General features: G+C 44.7%; 1 protein-coding gene across 3 annotated transcripts in view; it reads right to left on the bottom strand.

The window, feature by feature from the left end:
• BCAS4 (breast carcinoma amplified sequence 4) overlaps nt 1-13,491 on the bottom strand; it is a 413,107-nt gene that overhangs the window by 314,698 nt on the left and 84,918 nt on the right. For all 3 annotated transcript variants that reach the window (XM_078652044.1, XM_078652042.1, XM_078652043.1), the window contains exon 2: nt 9,728-9,799. In XM_078652044.1, the coding sequence (XP_078508170.1) occupies nt 9,728-9,799 (72 nt within the window). The remainder of the gene's footprint in view (nt 1-9,727; nt 9,800-13,491) is intronic.

Genomic DNA, 13,491 nt, shown 5'->3' with positions numbered 1-13,491 from the left:
GATAGTTATTAGGGTCTGATGGGTCCTCTGAAGTTTTCTTTAGGATAGGCAAGACCTGCCGAGTTTTCAGGATGTCTGGAATGGATCCTTGAAGGAGGGATGTGTTAATGATCTTGGTCCAGAGGGGTAGTATGAGAGGCGTGAAGTCTTTTAGGTGGTTCACTCGGTGCGGGTCTGTGAAGTGATTTGAGGGTTTCAGCGCATTTAGCGTCTTTAATATGGTGTCTTCACTGTAAGTGTTGAAGTGGGACCAAGTTGCATTGTTTTTTAGTTTAAATAATGGGAGGTCATTAGCTAGGGCACCAGCCAGGGGCAGTGATGAGCTCTTTTTCAAGTCTGAGATGGATACTAGGTCCTTAAGTAGATCTGATTTAATGGATTTTGTCTTAGAGGCGAAGAAGGAAGCAAATTCATCACAGTTGGGTAGAGACAGTGGGCTGGCGTTGAGGATATTAGGTAGGCTCTTGGTTTGGGCTTTGATAAGATTGAATAGCTTTTTGGGGCAGTTCTTGGCTAGGTCTAGTTGAGACCTGAAGAAATTGGTTTTAGATTTTCTGATCTTTCTAAAATAAGCGTTTCTGGATGTGCTTAGAAGTTTGAGAAGGTCAGCTGAGGGTGTGGCTCTCCAGCGTCGTACATTTGCAAGCCGGTGTCTTTGGTGATCGTCGAGACAGCTGCTTCTGGAAGGGCCCGTTCAGCGAAGCATAAAGTCAAATCTGACTAGGTCGTTCGTTCTTTACAATAAGGTCACCTCCAGGACTTGGATGGGAGGGCCGCGAACAGAAGAAGCCCTCGCTGCGCAGACATCTGCAGACTTCTCCAGACCCACAAACAACCAGCAGGATCAATTCTACTGACTAAAAGCGCACCGATACAGAAAACCGTGCACATCCTTTGGGGTCATTTGTTCACATTATATGTGGGAGCGCCTTCATTAAGAAAGCCAATTCTTCAATAAAAACAACTGTGAACCCAAGCAGTCATTAGGCAGAGCAGGAGACATACAGATACCATTAATTGTCCGTGCAGTTTCTGCGCTACTAAATGTAATAATGAGTATATATCGGTATGCAAAATGTACATACACTATTATCGCTCAATTACCTATTCAGCAAATTACCAAATACATTTTACTTGTGCATAGTACAGGGGAAGTAAAATTAATGTACACATGAGGAGGATTTTAACAATCGATGCCCTTGAAACAACAAGCAACTAGTTAAATACAGACTGTAGAATTAACACTTTGGCATCACTTGCCTGCTTGCCCGGATATGGTGTTATTGCTACTATTTGAAGGGTACCTGTGCCAGTGATGCAGGGAGGGCAGTTCAGTGCCACACAGAGGAATGGGAATCGTATTTCAGTTACACGAAGGGGGATGGGCAGAACAGGTCACAGCAACAGGAACTCACCAATTTCTCCAGTTAGTATTGAGCGCTATACATTTTTGTAATAACAGATCATGTCTTTGACACAGTTCCTCTGCTGAGTGACCCCAGTGCTGCTGTGCATCATTGGACAGCTACGACATGACTTGGGAATGAAGGCCGAAGCCGGACATCCTGGGACAGACCTGACCAGGAGGCAGGCCCTGGGGATGGTACATTCCCTCTGTCTTCGGTTGCAGCGCTTTTGATGCTCTGTTGGTCAAAGGCAAGTCCTGGCTTGGCTCGCCCTGGACAGGCCACGGTCGGAGCCATATCCCTGCCTGGAGAAGGCGGGTATGGCACCACGCTGCCCTCGTTAAGTGCCTGGGTGGGGGCTGGCACCATTATGCAGGTGCTTCGCTCTTTTCAATTTCCGGAGTGAGGATGTATGAGGGGTGTGGGGGGAGATGAAAGATATCTGCAGCGGGATGGGCCCGTGCTGCAAAAACTGCATCAAAATTCATGCAGGTTTGTGCGTTTTCTACATTGAATTGTGAATGTGATGAATAATTGAATAAACAAGCTGTCACCATCGCACTTTCACTTTAAGACGAAAACTTGAGCCAGCTTCCTTTAAACAAGCTGTCACCATCGCGCTTTCAAGGCACCCCGGGGAAGATGTAAGGGGGGGTGTGGGGGGAGCCGAAGGAAATCTGCAGCGGGATGGACCCGTGCTGCAAAAACTGCATCAAAATTCAAGCAGGTTTGTGCTTTTTCTACACTGAATGTGATGAATAATTGAATAGACAAGCTGTTGCCATTGCGCTTCACTTTAAGACGAAAATTTGAGCGGGCTTCCTTTAAACAAGCGGTCACCATTGCGCTTTCACTTTATTGAATAAACAAGCTGTCGCCATTGCGCTTTCACTTTAAGACAAAAACTTGAGCCGGCTTCCTTTAAACAAGCTGTGCCATCGCACTTTCACTTTAAGATGAAAACTTAAGCCGGCTTCATTTAAACAAGCTGTCGCCATCGCACTTTCCCTTTAATGAAAAACAAAGTGCCTATACCAAATAATGAAGGAAACAGTATAACACCGCAAGTAAAACATCCAGTCAGGATGGGCCATCCAAAAAGGAGACAGGGCCGTAACCATGAAGCCTCATTCTCAATCAGAGGCCAGCGTTTTGCATAAACGATGACGCCAGCCAATCAAAAAGATGGGCGTGACTCCAAACCTAGTACAGAAATGTATCGATTACAAGAGGACTCGCAGAGCAAGAAGCGCATGCGCGCTTCAACGCTAGGCGAGATCTAAAAAACTGTATTTTGGATTGTTCCATTTTAGAACATTTTAGATTATCTCACTGCATTAAGCGGCCTTTATTAGAATTAGTGAATCACGCCCCTTCTTCCATAAGAATGTTATCAATGTGTCAAGAGGGAATTCAGTTGTCTTGTTCCTCCTATACAGATCCTTATAGTTATAGATGGAGTAACATTATGGTCTAAAAACCATACAGAAGAGACATAGTTTGTATCCTGAATTTAAGTATTTCAAAGTTCTAAGAAATGTGATGATCATGGAAAGGGAGGCACAGCGGGAAACAAATAAGTCCTCTCTTGGGGTGCTAGGCCACAAAACGATGCCAATTCACAAACTCCTCCCAGACGGGCGAGTGCCTCGAGCTCCCTGGCCAATAGTGCACTCCACCTTCCTTTGCGGTAACAGATGAAACATGCCTCTGATGGTGCCAAGCGTCGCAGTTTCTCTTTATTCTCATATTAACTTAAGAAAACACACAGTTCAATTTTAAACACGCATCACATCATCATTGCCCCATATTGCCTGTAGCTCAACTTCAGCAGCCCTAAATCCATAACAGCACCTTGTGACAGTATCCTGAGCGAATGCCCCTAACTAGCTAGCTCTAGCACCTCTCCTGCGGCTTCTAGGCTACACCTTGCTGCCAAGTGTGTGGGCGGCCCTCTTGCCTGGCCCGGGCTACAAGTGCTGTGACCGCCCTCTGATCACCCCATGCTGACCCATAGCCTGTACTCCGTGCTCCTGCCACAAGGCATTCCAAGGGCACACGTTTGAGCAGCTCCACCATTGGCTCCTGCCGTCCCATGGTGCTGTCCCAATTCGCAATCCACGGCTGTGACGCTTGCGGTATTGGGGTAGGTGGGCCAATGGCAGAGGCACAAGACTTTTGGGGCGGCTCCACGCACCCTTTTATACTTGAGGCGCACATAGGGGGTCCCCTGACGATTGGTCGCTTGAAACCAAGCTGACCAATTGGCGCCCGGCGTTTTCCCGGGCTCAGCTGCTGTGCCCTCTCATTTCCACCCTCGATAGGGGTTTGCCACGGGACTGGCTGTGCCTCCACAGCCCGGGTGCTTGGGACATCTGCAGTGCTGGATCCTTTGTAGCAGGGCGGTGGGTAGCCCACAGGTTTATGGAATTGGTGTTTCCTCGAAGGACTCGGATCTCTAGGCCTTTACAGATCACCTACCATCTTTCCAGAATTACTCGTACTACCCCCACCCTCCAGTCAGGGCCGGCGCTAGGCATGGGCAGCGTGGGCGGCTGCACAGGGCCTCGCACTCAGCCCACCAGCATGGGGCCACGCACCGGTGATGTGTCCTGTTGTTTACCTGGCGATCTATTTTTAAAAAAGGTGTCGCCTTGCAATTAAGGTCCATTGGAGGGGCCCCCCTCCCCGGGTCTCCCAGGGATGGTGTCTGGAGGCAGAGGGGAGGGAGACGCTCCCTCAATTGCAAGGCGACCATTCACAGACACTGTGGGGGGCCCATTGTCCAGCATTTTGGCGCCCCCACAGTTTTAACTTTTAGACCACAATCAATTCTCACACCTATCAGACTGAAGGTGTGAGAAATGCTTGTGGAGTAAAAGTTAAAACTGTGGGGGCGCAAAAATGCTGGACAATTGGCCCCCCACAGTGTCTCTGAATGGTCTCCTTGCAGGGGGCCACTTATCCAAATTAGAGGGGGCCTCGCACGTTCCCTTTTAGCCCAGGGCCTCGCAAATCCTAGGACCGGCCCTGCCTCCAGTCATTCTCTTTCAATTCCTAGCCAATGTAAAGGACAGCAGAAAGGATACTGCACACCTCGTGAGAAAGCTTGCTTACACAGGCCCATTATGTCTACAGTGCGTAAGTTAAACAGGAGGCAGTTCTTTTAATTCAAATTAAAGTGGATGTTCTCCTTACTACATACTGCAGAGATGTTCTCCCTACTTCACACTGCAGGGACATTTGCACATGAGCTAACACATGACCCATGTTTAGAAGGATTCGTATGTAAACCGTCCTCTGTACAGTTATAAAACACGAAGGCTGCACGCCAGAATGACACAGGCACGCGCACATTCCTGGCGCGCTGGGACCCCTGGCTGCAGCCTGGTAACGTGACGTCGGCAGCCAGCATTTCCCGCCAGAGTGGAATGCGCACCCCTGCTGCACGCAGCAGCTCTCACACACGGGCGGGAGGAATGCAACTGGAAATAGAGGGAGGTGATAGGAGGGAGGGGTGATAGGAGGGAGAGTGGGAGAAAGGGGGGGAGAGTGAAGGAACTGGTGAGGATCAGGACTGAGAGCGAATGAAGAAGGGGCAGAATGAGGTGGAGGAAAGTAGAGAAAGGGTGAGATACACAGAGAACTGGAAAGGCTGGGGTGGGGGTGGAGAGAACAAGAGAGAGGAGTGGTAGAAAGAACGAGAGGCGGCATGGATTGAGAAGGGGAGGAATGCGTGTAAAAGGCAGGGCTGGGCTCGGTTATAGGGAAAGCAGCGCAGGCAGGGAAGGAGTGAAAGACGCGTGGAGACAGGGAGGGAGGGGCAACGTGGAGTGGGCAAAGAAGGAAGCGAATTACCGTGAATGAGGGAGAGGAGGGGGCAAGGTTTGGAGGGAGAAATTTAAGAGGCCGAGGTGGCGGAAGGAAAAAGGGCGGGAGGGTTAAATACATACAGCAGATGAGATAGGAACAGCAGAGATCTGTGAACACATGAGTTAACTTAGCTTGTTGCGCTTCCAAGGCTCATGGGCTGGGACATTTCTCTGTAAGAGATAAAATTACTCTTATCTGCAAAGCTTTTTAGGAAAGCAAGGGTATCCTGCACTATAAGGAATGACACATGTTGTTCGATTGGTCCTGCCCGTCGAAGGCTAGCTCCATGACTTCCTGCAGGCTCTGCAGGTTGGTGAGGACCCATGCTATGTACTGCACTCAGTCGTCACGCTTGTGGGAAAGCCATTGGCTTCTCTTGCAGTGGTCTCTGTATTGTAATTGCATTTATATAGCGCTTACCAGGACACAAGTGCTAAATAAAGAAGTGGGGGGACGCTCAAAGACAGGAAGTGACGTCACAACAGGAAGTTACGTCACGAAAGGTAAAAGAACATAGAAGTGGGGGGACGCTCAAAGACATGAAGTGACGTCACGACAGGAAGTGACATCACGAAAGGTAAAAAACATAGACTTCTATCAATGGAAAATAAAACACTCATAGGGAATGCTGCAATTCCCCTCCTAAGGGAAACCATGTTGTTCCAAGAAAGACGAGAAAACAGACATATGCTTCATTGGCAAACTGTGTAAAGCATTGCTAATGTGTAACGCAACGCTGGGTCAAAGTAGTGTGAATTAAGGGGGGGGGTGTTGGAAATGGTTGTAAAGGAAATAAGAAATGGAGTGAACATGTGCATGAAGTACGTCAAGGTTGGGGGATCGACGGGGCGGCCGGTCCGGTAAGTAACGCCATCACTGTCCAGACCAGGTTTTGGGCAGGGGGGACGGCGTCCACCTGGTAAAATAAGTTAAAAGAAGTGGGGGGACGCCGTCCACCCGAGTGGTATCCCGACTAAAGCCCTGGCGCTTACTACCCCTGACGAGGTATCAAAGCGCTTTTTCGGCGAGTAGCATGCTAACCCAGTAAGAATTAGTGGTGAATTAGTATAATGAAAATATGAAAGTAATTTGAGTGGTGGATATGTTAGTCAGTTATTTGGATTGATTGAGAAAGATGTTGGAGGGATAGAGAAGGGAAAAAGGTTGGCATTTATATAGCATGTTACTTCAGAACCCATACAGTCGGGGCAGAAGTAAGATAAGTGCCAGGTGAGCTGTGCTTTGTTCTGTTGCGTTTTCGATGAAAAGTAGTAATTTTGTGTTTGAGTCACACTGCATCGAGTATTCAGTTTTTATATGGTTTTTAACAGCTCTGTTGTGAAAGGAGTTTCATGTACAGTTGTGCCATGTCTTAGCATACACAGATTGTTCTTCTTTCTTTGACAGTGCTTAATTTGAGACCGTGATTTCCGGTGCTTAGCACCGGCACCTAATCCTCAGCATTGGAGCTTATACCACCAATTAAGGGCACACTCATTTGGAATGCAGGGGATATTCCCCATAATTACAGAATGTTGAGCCATGCCGAGACTCTAAATGGGTTCCCCAACTCCGGAATCGACAGCTCTAGCCATCAGGCCAAGTCCTCTCCAGACTAATAAGTGCTGGTGTTCTAGTCATGAGGCAGTTTGCACCACCACATTTCTCCTGTTAGCGCGGCCTCCTAAGGACAGCCACACACCACTTTTTATATTGCAAATTAACCACTGGCTTTGGCTGAGGTTATAAACGATTCCAATCCAGTCTAATTGTGAGGAAGGTGACAGATTGGGTGAAACGTGTATTTTGTGCATGCGGCCTACATGGCCTTAGTCACAGATTGACTCCAGGAGTATGCTATAGAATATGGTTCTACGGCAGCTGACAGGTGAATGCATTTTCTAATATTCAATTCTGCTATAATACAAAACAGTACCCAAGTTTTTTAGTGCGGTACTGACTTTGTAAGTGGTATAGTTATTTATTTAGACATTTTCTATAGCTCATCTGTACAGCCACGGCTCGTGCAGGGCGTTACACGGGGCGGTGACGTCAGGCAGAGGAGGGGCAGGGTGGGGGGGGGTTGTAAAATGCGGGATATGGACGATGTCAGGTAAGTACCGGAAAAAAAAAACGAATTTCGTAACTCGCGCTGCATCGCCAAATGTGATGCAGCGCGCGCAACAAAATTCTTTTTTTCCCCGGTACTTACTTGACATCGTCTATATCCCGCATTTTTACAACCCCCCACCCTGCCCCTCCTCTGCCTGACGTCACCGCCCGGTGTAACGTCCTGCACGAGCCGTGGCTACATCTGTACCACTGGTATTAGTTCACTTTAATTGAATGAACAGTATATTTCAAAGCATGTCAAACAAGCTTGGAGAAAGAACAGGTAAATACATGCAGAGCGCTTATTTTACAATCCCCAAAGGATGTGTGGATACTAGATTAATCACGATTAAAAGAGGTAGCTTGTGTTTTTGGTAATTTTCTGAAGGAGAGAAGAGTGGGTTGGTTACTCACCTGAACAGGTAGGGAGTTCCATAAGTTGATAGCTATCCTAGAGGGTGACTAGCACCTTATGCTGTTTTTAAATTAAGTGAGTCAAGAAGAACAAAGTCCTTGTTCTTCAGACCTTATGAACCACCCCAAACTGGATTAGTATGGTCTTTCTCACACACAGTCTTCAATGGCTGACTGCAGGCAACTATACAGCAGCTGTATGTCCTCTTCACTGACAAAGTCGATGCATACATTTGTTCTCGCACACTACTCAAGGATGAGATGATTGCTAAACATGCACCAGATACAAATTGGGATTCCCCACCTGGTTCGGCAGGGCATAGGTAGCTCATAAAGACATATGGTTCGATTTGGAACAATTTCTAATAATTTGTGTTGTGTGGCACACACTCACACTCGCTCTCTCTCTCTCTCGCTCACACACACACACACAGCCATATATTCTTTGTTCTGGCAGGTTGTTTGCAAGCTGGGTGGGCTCGCCTTCTTTGAGACAGGATGAGCTGCTCTGAATTTTTTCAAGTAACTGTTCCTCAAGGAAATAATGCATGTGTCTCCACATGCATTAGATATGTTAAACCACTGAGGACTATGATGTCCATCTTGGGGGGCTGTTTTCATCAGAACCAGTGTTATTAGAAGCATTTATTGTGGTCATCTCCAGATCATGCCTCAGTTAAAATGGTGCAGTGCTCCCAATTACATTATTGTGCCTTCTGTTGTCTTGCTTTCCTTCTGTGTGGATTTGCCTGTCTTTGCTTGACGGCCTTTCCTTCTGGTTGAACATTACTTCTCAGCAGTTCTTTTTCTGCACATTCTTTGTAGAGATCAGTTTTGAAATGTTAAATACCTCTGCGCTTCTGGTTTCTTAAAGGAAGCTTCTCAGTAGCATTTTGGAAAGGAACCATTGTTTTTCCAACATGGGATATCTCATTCACTTGGTGCCTGGTATTTTTCATTTCTCACAAAGCTCTGATTTATCTGCTCCTGCTGTCCAGGATTAAAATGGAGGCTATGGGAGAGCTTCAATTAGTTCTTGGCATTGCTAACCTTGTTGCTAGTCTTAAGAAAGTCCCAGAAGCGATCTCTGACTATGACCTCATGCTAGTCCCCCATATATGGAAAGTAGCCAGTTTCGCCTCCCACCTAAACACCTCTGATTGTCTCTGTGCATAGTTTGTAATTAACAGTATAGTATCCTATAGGGCTGTGTAAATATCACTATGTAAGTAAAAGTGTCAAATTCTAGGGTGGCCCATGTAACTAAACTGTGCATCACAATGCAGGAAATTCCTATTTTACATACATCTTGCATGTAGTCTTCGAGGCTCTGAAAATCACAATAAACCAATTAAATAGCTTTTGTCATCAGCTTTCTGGGAAATTAAACAAACATGTACAAATGGAAGTTATTTTTAAGGTATTCCAAAATATCACGCCCTGACATATTCCAGTTCTCTTGGTCTCCATGATGCTCCGGGTGGACATCCCGAGGACAAGGAAATAAAACAGAAAAACCTGGATATTGATTCACAAATATCTTTCTTACATGATACTGTTGCTTGCTAACTACATTGTAGCTTCATTGGCTCTCGTTCTTTGGGGACGTTTAGAAAACGAGTTCGCTTGTTTGCCCGCAAACTAGTCATGCGCGCGAGCCCCACCTTGTGGTGTAAGCATCATATCTCAGTCTAAACCATTCCTACAGTACAGAGGGCTGCTATCAAGATGGCTGACACAGTCAGCAGCGTGAGCTGCGCTTCCTCTGACATGTTACGAAAGCACTTCTTGAAAATGCAAATGTACGTATTAGTGTGAAGTGTCTGTTTTTGGTTATGCAAGGTGGATAATGTGTGTGGAAAAAACAGGCTGTAAAAAGCATTAGGTAATTTAACGGTATGCAGAAAGAAACATGAACATACCATGTCTGTCATGCAACAGAACTCATCCAGCCTCATCAGCAATTCTTCTATGGTGTCTTCGAGTTCCTTTACCTGAAGAAGAGAAGTTCTTGTTAAAGCAACGCTCCTGTGGTAAAACATTTTTCCGAAAAATTTCTGTTTGCTAATACATTTAAATGTTTTACATACTGATGGTGTAGCAAGTGTAGTGTACCTCAATAATGGCTGCTTTTTACATATCACAGGAAGCGGGGCAAGGGGATACGTTATTTTCGGTCTTATATAAAGGCCTTTTACAACCTTACCGACAATTATGCTAAACCTCCCGAGAATTGCCAGAAATCATTTGTCTCCATGAATGTGCAGAAATCTTGCTGGCCAACACTACTGACACAAAAAAGAGTGGAAAAACCACATATATCACACACTGATTAAACGCAAGGTATAAGCTTAGTATATTTTACTAATGTCTACAACGTGTGCAGTAACGCTGTATTGACGTATTGTCATGTCATCCATTTGTGGCCCAACTCTACCAGAAATCAACTGCTCGAAGGTGCATTCTTTGGCTATTATGTTACTCTACTGATTTAATTGGACACACATCATCTCTGCAATTGTTTTTTTGAAGATTTGGAAAAAAGCCAGAAAGGCTGACACATGAACACACAAGACAAGTAACCTTATTTGCTGCCCATAGTTCCAAGTCACACATGGAATGTTTCTTCAAGATTTTACCGCCCTCACTGTTCACCACGTGGCTCTCAAGTAGGGGTGTCCAACATAGGTCCAGGAGGGCTTAGATCTAAGCCAGATTTACAGGATAGCCAAATAAGATTAAGATTTACATACCATGACTAAATGGAACTGATTTATTCATAGGCGATGACATCATGAAAATTTGGCGTAGACCTCATCTTCCCGAACCAACACCTTATTCCCATGTTCCAGACCTTCTCTTCACAGTTTCAATCCAAACTAAAAAGAAATATACATTTGCACACAGAACAAAGAAAAGCATCTGCCTTGTCTCCTGCATGTCTTCTCGTCCTTGGAATGTTGGGTTCATTTTTAGGTGCTCATTTTCACTACGGTCATAATCAAATTGTAGGTGGAGCCGTGAGTAGCGATTCTGCCTCGAGACAGAGGGAGGACAGGGACCATGCAACAGCCCTAGAGTCTATGGTCAAAGAACTCAAAGTTCCATATAAGACACCCTTGTATCAAATACTGACAAAGATATAGAAAAGTGAATTTGAACTAAACATTTATTGGGCAGGCACTGAGACACCATAAAGACAAAGAAAACACAAGCAGATTGTTGGCAGCACACTCTGTCAGCCTCCTGTAGTGTAGTTCCTATTTTCCCAATAGGCTCTGCGCATTGGAATAATATCTTCAATAGTATAGACGTAGGACTGTGGTTAACTAGGTCTTCTACTGACGATATTAGACTTAAAGTTATGTGTTTGCCAGCTAGCTCAGAGTTCACTAGAAACTTTCTCGAATAGGCAAGGAGGAGTTTAACCTCCCTGGATAGACAAGAAGGGATTTAGTTTCTGACAACCATAGAACATGACAACTTTGCTCCCCCTAATCAAGAGTATATCTCTAGAGTCGTGTGAAAACAAAAGACAACTTATTTTACTCAGTCAGTACGTGCATTCTTAGTTTCACCAGATTGTAGAGAAAAGGAAGAGACGGGCGTGTTCAATAAAAAGGTGTTATTTATTGATCAGTCTCTTTTCTCGTACAAGAGAAATGAATCGCTATTATTGCAATACTTATAGTTAAGTAAAGTGCATACAGTAAAAACAGAATTATAAAATAATACTGTAAAAGCATTGATATGGTTTCTTAGCCATATGATACTTTAAAATGGATAAAATAGATACATACATATATACATTGACTAATCGTACTCAACTGGTGCTTCTAACTACGCCTACCCCAGTGTACCTGACCTAAGCCTAATACTTGGGCTGAAGTAGATAAGTAGCAGTTTAAGTTAAGTTTACTTTGCCAAGGATCTGATTCAAGAATTCTCCGTAAGGGGTTATTCAGTTCTGTACCTGGGATGTAGAAGGCTGGAGGGTTGGTATCTCTATCTCAGGACTTGATATCCCAGCTGCCTGCGAGGGCTGGAGGAATAGTGCTTGCCTAATGTGGTAGCATGCGCTATGACCTAATCAGAAAACGGGTTTCTGTGCCGTTGTATGGCCACTATTGATTTATTAACCGGACAAGGGTCAGAAACAGGAATATCGATACAGTTCCCATAGGAAATACATTACACCCACTCCACGGAATCTATGTCCATATTTACTAACCTAAGCATAGTAAACATAACTAATATTGTATGTGTATTAAAACCGCCCCAAAATACATTAAATTGTATTAAAAGAATGGATTAGCGTAATACATGAAAAATGAATATAGTTACTGTATGCATTCAAGCAGTGTAATCATTCAAAGAGAGGATGCACATTGTTATATCAGCATGAATGATTTGCGAAAATAACACATGAAATGGCTCTTAATACAGAAGAAAAATTGCGAGACCACTTCATCACATAAAATATAATTCTACATGTAAACAACCTAGAGGTCGAGGTAATGTCTTCTAGAGGTACCTAAAAATAGAAGTTTTCTGTTCTCTAAGAATAGTTTTACTTTAAGCAGAAGATAAGTGCCCAAAAAAAATGTAAATATTTGGTTTTGGAAAAAAAAAGTTCTTGTTTTCTTACAAAAACTGGAAAAATTCTTAGTGGCTTTGTTTTCAAAGTTTGAAGGCCAAATTCAGAGTTCAGGGAACGCTGTGTGCACGTTGCTTAAAGTTATTCCTTCAGTTCTGGTGAAAATATCATATCATTAAGATGTTCGAAAAAACAGTCAACAGCTTCTGGTGAGAGTTCGACTAGGTTGGAAAATGACGCTACCATGCAGTCATGAGCATGATTGCTTTCACTGATGGTTTGATCAGCATTGCTGACAGAAGGTCGTACCTGATCGATGCTGCTTTCATCTTGTACTTCACTACCCTTCAATCGCAGTGGTGAAGTCTCCACGAATGCCGTCATCAGGATAGGTAGCCGCTGGGGACAGCACAATGCATGAGCCTTAACTGGACTCAACAAAGTCTCTGCATCCAATGGCACTTCTGATTGTAGTGTGAGACAGGTGTCCAACACGCATTTCTCGCCGCATAGCAAGCACCTTAATACAGGCATAACACAGGTCTGCCACAAGGGTCTGAATGAAATAAACCAGGTCATATTTAAATCTCGTAGCCGTGCTAATCCAAGGACTTTAGTTATACGATCCCGGTAGTGGATAGCTAGGATCGTTTCTTCCATTGTTGCTGGAGTCATGTCTGTGACACGGTTTGCCATAGCGAAGCAAAAGTAGCAAAAATAGGACGCCTGCTACTAGTCCCAACAGGAGAGGTAGTCCGCCAAAGATGGAATGGACGAAGTTAGGAAAAATACTAAGGATGGCTTTGAATGGGGTCAAAGCTCCCAAAAAAACTGTCTTAAATACACTTGCGATACCACTTGTATCAGAAATATTTAAGATTTCGTTTAGTATTTCTGCGAAGTGTAGGGGGCTATTTGTTGATAACAGTGAATGAATCTCTGCCGTTGTCCTTGCAACTTGGAGATCATACGTTTCTTTTGATGACGTCAACTGGGTTGGCGTCTGTAGGAGCACAGTCTTCATTCTGCTTAAAGTATCAATTCGTATAGAAGAGATTTTCAAACTGGGCCATACCCTTGCCTCCCTGT

The sequence above is a fragment of the Lissotriton helveticus genome, chromosome 7 (genome assembly GCF_964261635.1).
Source record: "Lissotriton helveticus chromosome 7, aLisHel1.1, whole genome shotgun sequence".
Classification (NCBI taxonomy): Eukaryota; Metazoa; Chordata; class Amphibia; order Caudata; family Salamandridae; genus Lissotriton; species Lissotriton helveticus.
This window is presented reverse-complemented; position numbering and strand designations above follow the sequence as displayed.